At 45.7% G+C, this 12,438-nt stretch overlaps 1 protein-coding gene across 1 annotated transcript; it reads right to left on the bottom strand.

Annotated features, from left to right (window-relative positions):
• Positions 1 to 7,844: 7,844 nt before the first annotated feature.
• On the bottom strand, positions 7,845 to 10,463 carry LOC109738947 (growth-regulating factor 11). Its single transcript, XM_020298039.4, has 3 exons — positions 10,041 to 10,463; positions 8,996 to 9,220; positions 7,845 to 8,693 (listed from the first exon to the last, which is right to left on the bottom strand). Exons 1-3 carry the CDS (start codon positions 10,291 to 10,293, stop codon positions 8,377 to 8,379), a joined length of 795 nt encoding a protein of 264 aa, XP_020153628.1. The 5' UTR covers positions 10,294 to 10,463; the 3' UTR covers positions 7,845 to 8,376.
• Between the last annotated feature and the right edge of the window lie 1,975 nt (positions 10,464 to 12,438).

The following is a 12,438-nucleotide window of genomic DNA, read 5'->3' as shown; positions in this document are numbered from 1 at the left end:
TATTATAATGATATAATCTACAATGTTCAAACCACCAAATAGAAGGAAAACTAGTGAATTCACAAACAACAGAAGCAAACGTCTATCCTCAGGACACGTAAGCATGCAAAAGGTTGTTCAGTTTATAACTCCCAAGTAAGATATACATTCAGAATGTATATATCCTCAAATGGCAGAATATTCAATTTTAGTTTAGGGACATGGTCATGAACTCATACCTAAGGGGGTGGTGTAGACCTACTATTGCGATTGTATGCATGCGAACGACCTGGTGCTGGTGGTTGCATGTAGTTTTGATTTTGAGGAACCTCATCCTCGTAATCACCATCATAGTCATCGTACTGATTGACGGTAGTAGCAGGAGCCACAGAAGCAGCAACACTAGCAACAGCACAATAATGTTGGCCTTGCTCGAGGCACAAGTTGTGCTTGTCCCATGTGATTTGGCAGGCGGCGTTGTATCATTGTTGTTGAGAGGTGCGACAGGTACAGCCGGTGGTGGTGATGGTAGACGTGCGAGTGCTTCATTAAACTTGGCCTCCATCTTGGTGTCGAACGTCTTCTCCAAGCCATCTAGTCTCCATGGCCTCTCCAAATCTGTTCAGCGTGTCTTGCACCTGTTCACCCATTATTTGTTGAAATTTATCATATAGTTCCTTGTTCGTCATGCTCTCCCAGTCTAGCTCATCGACGTATGATCCTGTCATGGTTAGCAGCAATAGAAACATAGAAGAATATGGTTCTACTGACTTGTAATAGGTTGTGGTGTGGTGGAAAGTCACAAATCCGTCAAGCTAATCACAAATTCTTACCCATTCTTACCAAGCAGCAGGTGATTGTCGGCAACCGTTGTAATCAAACTATCAAAGCTTGCATAGAGCGATTGCCAGGTGGTGTCAAACGTACGAAGTAGTTGTATGTGGAGCTGGGATGGCTGACATTATGGTAGCAAAAAGGTCAGCAATAATCAATTCAGAGATGCAAAGTTGAATAAACGCTCAACGACGGTACCGTGCTGGTCCTAGGCTAGACTGTGATATAGACGCGAGCCTAGAACACTAACAAAATCATGGCGCTGCACGTAAACAAGGGGAAGCACGGTCTGAATTATTATTTTAGTGAAAAAACATTATAATGGCAACTGTCTCGGAACGCTTCCCAAGGCCTAAAACAGTATAGGCACAAAATTATTTTTGATGTTTTTGGAACTTTTCTAGACACTAGAAAGGAAATTTTCTTGAAACATGAAGGAACTTCTCTGGACACTAGGGGTGGAACTTTCTCTGGACTTTTTTTGGAAATCACCTCTCTTCTAGGGACAGAGCAAGATTGATGAAATCTGAAACCTACTCAGACAATGCAACACGAAACTGGCTACAGATAGATCTCAAAAGTAAACCGAATATGTGATGGACTCAGATTGGCGGCGGATATGCGGTGGTATATATGGACTCGGATTGGTGGCGGATATGTGGTGGTCTATATGTACTCAGATTGGTGGTAGATATGCGGTGGTATATATGGCACCGGTGATGAAGAAGGTGTGGTAGTGGTATATATCAGCGGCGATGAAGATGGTGCGGTGGTGGTATACAACAGTGATGATGAAGATGGTGCGGCGGTGGCGTGACAACTTGTGGATAGAACTAGTTACTCTAAAGGACTATACGCTAAGATCAACAACTCGACACAACGGTGCAACCGCAAATTCAACAAAGCAAAACATCGAACAGAAAATTGCAAAAGTCTCATATTGGTTCGGATATGATGATCTTACCCTAATTTTTTGTGGCTTTTTCCGAGACTGTAGGCTAAACTACAAAATACTGGAAAATCTCATCAAGCAACCTAGAAATCTGATACCACTTGATAGGGGCAAAGATGTCCCAATGTTAGAGTTAGCTATCGTTTTTGGTGGAAGTCGACTTTGACGATCCAACTAGGAATGTGCGAAGATGTCTTGCTTTAGCAATCACTAAACCAACTTCGAGAGGTGACCATGCCGGAGCATGATCAACCTGACCACGAGGGTCTATTTCTTGCACGCAAATAAAGAACAAGGAAGAAACTGAGATTGCAATCTGGATATTGCAATATAAGTGGAAAGCTTTACTTGACGTCTTGGTCTGGTCTTTGAACACAAACGAAGGACACGAGTTGGAGCTATGGAGAACTTTAATATAAACAAAACGGAAGTATAAAATGATGCCCTAAGGGTTTTATTTATAAGGAGACAAAGGGAATTTTATCCACCCTTGGAAAGGTGGGACTAAATTATGTCCAATGTCACCTTCCCTATTAATACGGACTCTAAATAACAGCCTAAAGTGTATTTCAAAATTACATGGGACTGGACCAAAAATAAGGTGGCGCAACACCTATATTAAGCTTTGGACGGAATTTATGAAAGGCCGTCTTGTATATTTCGTCCATGTCTTTTTATGTCATCATGATGGATCCAAAGTGTTGAAAACTCCACAAGAAACTATGTTCTTGTTCCCCTTGCGCACGCCATCATCTCCATGCTTGATCATGATGCAATATTCATCCTTCTTGTCCATGTTGGGCCCTTAATTTGTAAGCAAAACAAATGTATCCAATTTAGGCAACATCATGTTTTCATGAACATTAGAATCGTTACCAAGAAACGAAAGTACCTGGTAATTTAATGGGCACGCGCGAACTCTAGTAATTGGTCTAGTATGTCTAGCAGCAGGGATTGTGATTGTAACTATATTAGTGATGTCCTCATCAAACCCTGTAGAGCAACATCAATCAACAACATGAATAGGACCGAGAACCACAACACTGGAGGGGGGGCTAAAGTTTGAAAATTAGGGGGAAAATTCTTATATATAGTCTAATTTAGTCTAAATATCATCATAATTTCAGCAACACTGGGGGACACCCCCACTAGATCCCCCACTGAGCATAAACTAGGGAGGAGGATGCTCACCTACCAGCGTAGAGGATGTTAGGGTGAGGTAGAAAAGGACAGGGCAGGGCCAACGTAGAGGAGCACCGCGGCAACGTAGAGGAGCACCGAGCGGCGATGTAGAGGAGCGCTAGGCTGTGACACAGAGGAGCAGGGGCAAATCTGGTGCAGAGGACCATGGGGTAGCGATGACCGCGGGCGGCCACATCGGGGCACGTCGGCACACAGAGGAGCACCGGGTGCGCCCATGAGCTCGGGTAGGGCAGCGAGGTCGGCCATGAGCGGGCGACGCTTAACCAAAGGTAGAGGGATAGGGATTGAAATCGATGTGCGCTTGTCAGGATTTTGGGAAATTTCCACATGTCCTGCGGGGTGCGGTTATATGGTTAACCCTTAGCAATGTTTGGGAATAAGTGTGCGCTGCTAGTCACTACGCACTAGCAGCGTCCATCAACAAAACACGTGTTGCTAGATATATATTTATGTTTAATCATTTAATCACAATTATGTGGATTCAATTTCATGCTATAAAAGTTTTTAGTATACATTTTAGTTGTGTTTGACGAAATTAAATGAGAAATCGAAACATTTCATTGGAATTATTCAAACACATCATTTTTCTTGCAATGTATCATCGATTTCATGGCACTACTTAATCAAATCCTCTGTTTACTTAATACTTTGAGATGCATGCTGGATGGCGGTCTTGTGGTGGAGTATTAGATATTGATGAAGTCCGATGGCGGTCTAGATATTGGGACATGCATGATGCTCATATGCTAATTATGTCGTGGATATCCATACTCATAAATACCGCAATTACTCAATACTCAACTGTAATTTGGTCACCACACCGTGCTATCTTTCGGGGGAGAAACCACTAGTGAACCTACGGATCTTGGTCCATCTTCTTCCTATAATATTTCAACCGCAATTTACATTTTGTTTTACTTTCTTGCTGCAATTAACTCTCCATACACTTGTGCTTTTAATTCCTTTGTAACTAGCAAAGCTAGTGGGATTGACAACCTTGCTAGTTTCTTTAGGGGCCAAGGTAGTGTTTTATTTGTATGTGGAGGTGTTGATCATTAGTTGTGAACACAAACTCCTGTTGGTTCGATAAACCTTGAGGTCATTTGAGGGAAATTGCTGCTTGCTACAAACCATTGCACTTGGGGCCCAACACCTTCCTAATTTAGAGGAGGCAAGAGGCGCCATGGGAGGATTCTTTGGTGCTATAGGTGGTGTCATGGGAGGAGGCATGAGTGCTGGCCTGGAGGAGGCATGGGGGTGCTATGGGTGGTGGCATGGGAGGAGGCATAGATTATACCATACATGGCAAAAAAGACAACGAAACTAATGGTGAAAAGTCAATGCAATCCATGGAGACAATGCAAGCACAAGTGGCCATGTCGGCGGTGAGAGTTTAGAAGATATGTTCTATGTACTTTTATTTGCATTGGTGATGCACTATGATGAGTGGTTTGCATTTGAATTTGATATGCGGATTTGAAGTTAAATTTGATATGTGCATTTGTGTCTTGCAAAGTTTAAATTATAGCAATAGTTCATGTATGTGTTTCTATATTTATGAAATTTTGGAGCAAAAGATGTGGTTGAGTGTCATATTAAGGGCAGCTGTTAGAGTAGTGGTGTCCTATTATAGGGTTGTTGTTGGAGAAAAAATCCAGGTGTTGGAGATGCTCAAACTACTTTTGTGTGCCCTATTGAAGGGAAGCTATTGGAGTGCTCAGACTACTTTTGTTATTCTCTGTTATAAACACCAGAGTCTCGTACTACGCGTCATTGAATCATGTTGTGTTAACCAAGTACTTCAATTTATATCCACAATCCAGATTACATATCTCAAATTATTGCTTATTCTTCGATTGAATGTTTGGTTGCGTTTCCAACAACATCAATAACCATACCGGAGTTAGTTAAGTGATAGCCAAGACACACCGTCGAGTGAGTGTTGGAGTCTGGTCGTCAAAGCCTCCCCAACAAAATCTATACTATATATCATCGAAAGATTGGGCCTAGGCGGTAAGTGGGACTATTCGTGGGAGTCCCACCTTTAGCCCACTTAGTCCCAGTATATTTGGTGGGAATAACCGGACATCCCACCAGAAGTTACACAAATTAGGTGGACACAAGTGGGATCCCACATAGAAAATGGACTCACGGTTGGAAGGAAGGAGAAGCCTAGTGCAGTAGGAATAGCGCCCCACGGAGCCACCCGAAGAGAAACAGCTGTTGCCTTGCAGAGGTAGCTGAGCTGAGCTGCAGTGCTGTTCGCGGCGACCGAGGTGGCTGGAGAGCACGGATGAATCGCCAAAAGAGGAGTAGGGATGGTGCACTCTCCCTGCTGCAGCGTCGCCGCTGAGGATGCATGCATGCTCTGGTGCGGCGACACTGCACACACGGCGCGATGCCATTGGGGGCGCGGACGAGAAGCCACTCCGGTTGGGCCGCAGTGCCGCGCTATGCCGCTCTTGTGTGCGCAGCTAGCCAGAGAGAGAGAGCCCCCACACGCAGGTACAGGCTACAACGTACTATTGGCACAATGGTGGCAAATTTGACAATTTTGACCTATAATCAAAATCAAAGCATAGAATGAACTGGTTGCGAAACTATTTCACTCCCCTGACCCTTTTGTGTAGCGCCCGCCACGCCGGCGCCACACCCTACTGTGCAACGCCTCCCAGATAGGCGCTACACGGCCAGCGTCGCACCCATATGTGCCCAAGTCAGTGTGCAGCGCCTGAGAGCTAGGCGCCACACTACACAGTGCAGCGCCTAGCTCCTGGGCGTTGCACTAGTGCAGCGCCTGAGAGTTAGGCGCCAAGGGTCAGCCGTGTGAAATAGTTTCACGGACAGTTCATTCTGTGATTTGATTTCGATTATAGGTTAAATTTGTCAAATTTGCCCACAATGGTGCTGGTACAAGTAGCTTTGCTATTGTGGATGGATGGATGGATGCGTGGGCGGCGGCGCGGCGGCGGCGAGAGTGCGCCTGCGCCGCGGCGCCTCGTGTATCAGGAGAGAAACCTATAGAAGGAAGACGTTGGTGGGTCAATCCCAAAGGGTTAATAGGGCTAGCCCACTTTTTTTTCTCGAATACGCATAGGCATGCGTACCATAGCATTAAAGAAGAAGCAGCAAAGAAGCCGGATACAAGGCCTTTCAGCCATTACAACGCTAATCACGAGAATTAGCCTTCACGCACATCCATTCTGGCTACTATGATACATGTTTTCCTAGTCCAACCTCATGCCAATGACAACAAGGCAAGCCACAGGGCAACCCAGCCACGTCACAACCAACGCCGAGACTTCTACAACAAGACCAAAATCCCAAGGCCAACACAAACCAACGTACCGCCACCCAATTGCGCCAAGAGGAAGTCGGCAAGTGAACGGCAGGGCCTGAGCAAACCTGGGGAAGGTACCGTCGTGAGAGCGCCGGAGATGGCGTACATTGCGCCCAGGAGGCCCACGCCCAGAGTGGCAGCCGACTCACTCAAGCCACACCAACGAGACTCCTCGAGCAACAAGACGACGCCTTCAGGAAGGTAACAACGCCTTGACGCCGCCGCCGCCGTCCGATCAGGAGGCCAGACCAAGACAAGGGTTTCCCCCGAGCTCGAGGAAGGGAGTCTGATCGTTTCCAACACAACGCCTCCAGAAAGGAAACGGCACCCGCGGGCGTCGCCGTTGTGAGCCTAAGCAGGGATTTCTCCCAACCCAGATCGGAGAACCCAGCACCCACTCGAGTCGCAAGAGCAGATCAACCACCGCATCTGGAAGAGTCACATTTCGCATCACAGTAGCCTCCGCCACTAGTACTGCCAGATCCGGACAAACTCGCCGCTACCGGCACACCACCTCGAGCGACGCCGCCGCGTCGCCGCCCTCAATCCGTGGCACACCGCCACCACCACGGACTCACGGATGCCAGCCGGAGCAGCCACGCCCCAGCCAGCCCGCCACGCGCGGAGGCCCGCCTTGGAAGCCGCCGCCCCTGCCAGATCTGGGTCGATCGGACCCCAGAAACGGGGCCATCCCGTAGCCCCGACGCCGGGAACCGCAAGCCGCCTCCCTCCCGCTCCTCCGCGTCCCCGGGGCCGCCGCCCCGGCGTGCCCGCGAGCCGCCATCTTCGTCCCCAGCCGAGACCAACAGTCGCTAGCGCAACCACGAGAAGGATCTGCCCCCAGCGCCGTTTGGCAGCGGGGGCCCGCCGCCACCGCGGCGCAGATGCCGGCGGCAGCGGCGGAGGGGGAGCACCGATGGGGGAGTACTAGGTGGCGGCGGGGTTGCGCCCCCGGAGTCGCCTGGGGAGCGACTCGGGGGTCCGGGCATAGGGCTAGCCCACTTAGTTTTTGTCCTATTCAATGGGATCCCACTAAAGCTATTTAAGTGGAATGGGCCGATTAGTCCCATTTAACCCCACTCCCACCTTCAGCCTGAGATCGAGCCAACTGAAATGTGCCTGATCAACATGTTTGTAACAGTTCTCACCAGGTTTTTGGTAATTAACAAGGCAGCTCTCTTGTTTTTACTTAACAGATTGAGCCTAAGGTTCTGGAATAAAACTGAAATCTTTCAATGCAACCACATGTCTCGCCCCACGCGGCCATTTGGAAATCAAATCAGGCGTCATTACCCTGGAATCAACTTGTACCGGGCACACAAATAGATCCTGATGATTCCATTAACTCTAGCGGTCAATCAAGAAAAAGAGTGCTATCATATCATTTGATTATTAGTATAAGAAAGCCTCCGAGGAATTCAACCATGCAAACTGAAATCCAAATGGCTCCACCGCCATTTGATTAGTACCCAGACATTATCCAATGATAGACCAAATACCAATCAGTGGAAGCATCAAAACATCCTTAGCAGTATCCATTACCACATCATTACATCACACATGCATTCAAATCATATCAGAGCACCTCAGGTTGTTAGAACTTACATTAACAAATAGCATGTTGAAAATAAAGACATGTATTCTCGTAACTGAATCTCCATAGGGTCTAAAATTATATGGATCTTCCAATTGTTATGCAACTGACAAACAACACAATTGTGAAGGCCACTAAAAGCACACAACAAATAGTATCTAGTCTCTGCAGATTCATCCACCAGTTTCTTGAGTCACAATGCGACTTATCAGTGAGGGAAGACTTATCCAATTATGCCGCATCACCTGCCCAAAGGCCGAAGGCACGACCAAGCTAATTCAAACTATACACCTAAACTGAAAGATTCAGTGACAGCTAAACAGGGTTTTTGTGGCTTCTTCCGACAAGACATTTTGCTTGCTTAATGAGGTTATAGCTAGACAACACTAAAGTCTTTCGAGGATTACAATAACGGAACTCTAATTGCCATGGCGGTTACGCTCTTCTTGCACCTTCCAAATGCTGCATCATCAATCATGTAAACTCCACAGCAGCTGGTGCTGCCACTGCAAGCTTCTTGCTACTTGAACTCTTGTTGTCAGTCTTCTTGCCTCCTTCAGTGACTTTGCCAGATGACGATTTTGACCCTGATGCGGAATCAGGCTCGTCATCCTCAACAATAACCTGTACAGGACGCTTGCGACCACGGTGCATATGGCGTTCACAATATTTCTCGTTTGGGATTGTTTTTCTCCAGCATCGCCACTTTTTTCCATCTGTTCGCCGGCACCTTCCTGGTTCTGGTTCTGGGCTCTTCCCGAAGTCCAAGCAGAGTGTTGCCAATCCCATCACTGCCCAGTCCAGCAATACAAATCAGTTAGAAAGCCTCAAATAGCTCTGAAAAATAAATGAATATGAAATGTCTAACTTTTCAGGGGGTTCTTGATCATTCCCATCATTTCAACAGCTATTGCATGTCGTTGGAGCTTTTTATTTGCTATAAAACCAACTAGGTATGACATCCAAGGACCTTACTGCACTGCCCTAGATACCGCAATCAACTAACATGAATATTTTCTGATATCTACCAAATATTCAATAAATTCTGACATCAAGGAACATATCAACGATGACACAGATTACAAGGGCATACATGTAGGGTAATTCTGCGCGCCTTCAGAGGATGCACCGGTAACACTCTTCCAGATGGGGAAGACGAGATGGGTAGGCACAGGCACACGGGCAGCCATATACTGGTATACCCGAGACTGCTGCTCTAGCTCCTGCAGCTGCATCGCAGTAAATGATGCCCCAGCACCTTCAGGGACAGACGCCAAAAGCGCTCTCATCTCTTCCTGAAGTGCTGCAGTTGCTGCCGCTGTCAACCAAACAAATACAAACAAATTAATGGGCTCAAGTAAGTATTATGTGCAGTACAGAAATCTACTCGACACTTACATAGCTCGGCCTTGTACATAAAGACAACAATGACAGCTAAGCAATGGTAAACCCAAAATCTAATGTTTTGTGCATCGTCAGTATTAAGAAAAGCTAACGTAACAATGAATAAATCAGATTTGCCATGCTTAAAGAACCCGACGTCAGATTTGTAGCGGAATCCTGAAAACATACAGTTTCTTGCTAAATTCTAAGTCAATGTACAATGCAAAGGAGTTAAGAACGACAGGAAGCAAAAAAAAAACATGCCTGACAATAAACTGGAAAATAAAAATATCCGACTAACAAGAAACCCCTCGAGCTTTATGTCATTTCTTTCTTCTTAGCAACTAAATAATTCTCTTCAAACAGCCATAAAGAAACAAAAAAAACTAAATCCCAAAATAACTAGCAAAAAAGAAAGGCACCCCTATGTGCGTAGTTAAATGAACAACGTATTATATATATACAGCGTGGAAAAACTGAAGAGACACTATTTGTCCTTGTACAACAAAGCATCCTTTGTATAGTTAATTGTTAAATTTAAAATTAGCAACACCCGAAAACCAGCTATACTGTTTCTTCTGCAACTATTCCTACGCAAGAACACCATAGAACTTCTATTGTATTATTGCATCTTACAGTTGAACACTACCAACAGTCAGCTAATAGAGCCAAATAACAGCACAGAAAAGTTTCTTGCGTGCTTAACAATGGACGGAACAAGTTCTTGGATGCGACCGCCAGAGAAGTACAGGTACCTTCCTCTGGATCCTCGACCAGGACAGGGTCCTCTACCAGGACCAGATCTTTACACCCACTATCTTCCTTCCCAGTGTCGTCGCCGTTCCCCTCTCGATCTGCGCTCTCCTCCGCCTCGCCCTCCAATTCTTGACCGGGTTCTTGCCCTACCGCCTGCAGAATCGCCTCCTCCGCCGCCTCCAGGGTGTTCTCGCCGCCGCCGCCGCCTCCAACGGAATTAGCATCCTTCTTGTCCTCCCCCTCCGCCGCCATGGTAGCGAAAGGGCCGCGCAAGAGAAGAGGGCAAAAGGCAGGGATTGGATCGGAGGGGGAGGCCGGCGATACGGAGCTCTCGCTTTGAGGGAGGATTGGGGGGGGGGGGGGGGGGGGGGGGGGGCGGGGGAGGGTGTTATCGAGTTGTTATTTGCACCCAGGGCATCTCCAACGAGCATGCACTCGCATTATTCTTGGATTTATTTTCGATGATGCGCTTTTAGTGGGAGAAGGCGTTCCGTCGACGACGAGGCGCCTAAATGACTTCGTAAATCTCAAAATGATATGTCGGCCCAGTCTCTTGAAGGAGCTCATAAGGATAGGGTATGCGTGTGTGTACGTTCTTTTTTTTAACAAACGAAGGCATCAAAGGTGTCAAATATTCTATTCAGCTCAAAGGGTAGTACGAGTCAGATACAGAGTTCTGCAAAAGAAAAGAAGAAGAAGAGATATAGCAGAAACTCTCAGAGGGAGCTAAAGGAAGGATCCTAAAAAGGCAAAGTGAACAGAAGTTCAATGCCCTGAAAAGGCAAAGTGAACAGAAGTTCAATGCCCTGAGCATCATGATCAGATTACAAAAACTAGCAAATATATAAAACTATTCATGCATGTTCCTGAGAATAACTCCTTGAAGAAGAATATTGTTCATCTTGATCTGCAACTGGATTTTGCTTGCATTAGAAACAATATACCGTATGCAGCTAGATACCTTCAAATTGAAAACCTGGAAATGTATTTGCCACTGGACATGGAGAAGATGAATGAGAATGAGCAGAACATGTCAAAAAGGGTCCTCCAATAGATCGGAAAACCTGCTGGGCAAGGTTATGAGCAATTCCATTAAAGTCACTGGAAATGTGAAACACCTGAGGATTTCGATTAGAGGTACACTTAACAAAGGTCGCCAATTCTTTTCTAATATTCCAATGCGAAGTAGAATGAGAAATGTTTCGAGAGGCAGCATCAAAGGCAAGCGAAAGATAGTCCGTCAAAAACGTGGGACAATGAATATTAAGGCGAGCCGCCAACTGAGCTGCACAGGCAAGAGCTACAACTTCTGCTTGAAGAGGAGTAGAAGTAGGAGGTGCCGAAGTTTGAACCTCAATATTGATCTCACCTTGGTTTGAAGGAATACAAAAATAGACACCGACGCCCGACCCCACTTCTCCATGTGTAAGACCTAGGATTTTTTAGGACCGAAACGCTGCATCGAAAAAATCTTAGTACCAAGATCAATAAATCAGACTTGAGAGTGCGGCCCTGTATAGGAAGATCATGAGAAGCATGTTGATTATTATTAGAGGATTGCTTATTAGGGAAATGGAAAGGCTCCTCTTGAAAGCCATAATCCATATTAGCGGCAACAATTTGGACTTGATAAGGAAGATGCTTTTCGCGATCAAACAGAAAATCATTTCTAGCTTTCCAAATGCACCACAAAAAATTGAGAGCATTCTGCAAAGAAGCATGAGGATGGCCCCATAGTAACAAGATGAATAAGAATGGAATGCATTGTTGAGTGTCCTTGAACAAGAATGTCAGATCGAAGAAACCAAGGGGAAGAGAACCAAGCTGCTCTAGAAAAGTCACAAAGAAAGAATAGATGAATATCATCTTCTGGTTGAGCACATCTGCAGCAATTTTGAGAGATGTGAATGAAAAAATGACCCGCTCTCATTCCCGTAGGCAGAGCCCTACTAAGAAGTCTCCAAGCAAAGGTTTGAACTCTAGGAAGCAAATTTTTCTGTTTCTAAATAGTCTTCAGAAAGTTTTTCAAGTCTGAAGAAACACCCACAGGAGCAGTTCTAGGATGAGCATAAATTGCCTACAAGCAGAGTTTATAGGCAGATTTGGAAGAGCAAATACCATTAGGAGCGAGAGCCCAACAAAGCAAATCTTCAGTATCATCATCAATAATATCCAAACTAACAATATGAGAGGCAAGAGGCTCCTAAAAAAGAGAGAAAATAAGTTCATGATCCCATCTTTTTTGACCAGGCAACCAAAGATCTCTAACCAAAGAAGGATAAACAAAGCCTGGTTGTTGAGGAATGAGATAATCATGAATAGAATTCCAAAGATTGCACCAAGGCATGCTCCACAATGAAATATTACCTTGAGTGAGTTGGTAAAAAGCATGTTCTT

Source organism: Aegilops tauschii, chromosome 2, assembly GCF_002575655.3.
Source record: "Aegilops tauschii subsp. strangulata cultivar AL8/78 chromosome 2, Aet v6.0, whole genome shotgun sequence".
Classification (NCBI taxonomy): domain Eukaryota; kingdom Viridiplantae; phylum Streptophyta; class Magnoliopsida; order Poales; family Poaceae; genus Aegilops; species Aegilops tauschii.
Note: the sequence above shows the minus strand (reverse complement) of the source record. Positions and strands in the feature narration are given on the sequence as shown.

What these genes read in the sequence shown, in the direction of transcription:
- LOC109738947 (XM_020298039.4), bottom strand. Translation starts at nt 10,293, where the DNA reads ATGGCGGCGGAGGGGGAGGACAAGAAGGATGCTAATTCCGTTGGAGGC. An exon ending in GGTCGAGGATCCAGAGGAAG is followed by an intron (nt 9,221 to 10,040) that starts GTACCTGTACTT and finishes TTTGGTTGACAG; the next exon opens with CGGCAGCAACTGCAGCACTT. An exon ending in CGCGCAGAATTACCCTACAT is followed by an intron (nt 8,694 to 8,995) that starts GTATGCCCTTGT and finishes TGGACTGGGCAG; the next exon opens with TGATGGGATTGGCAACACTC.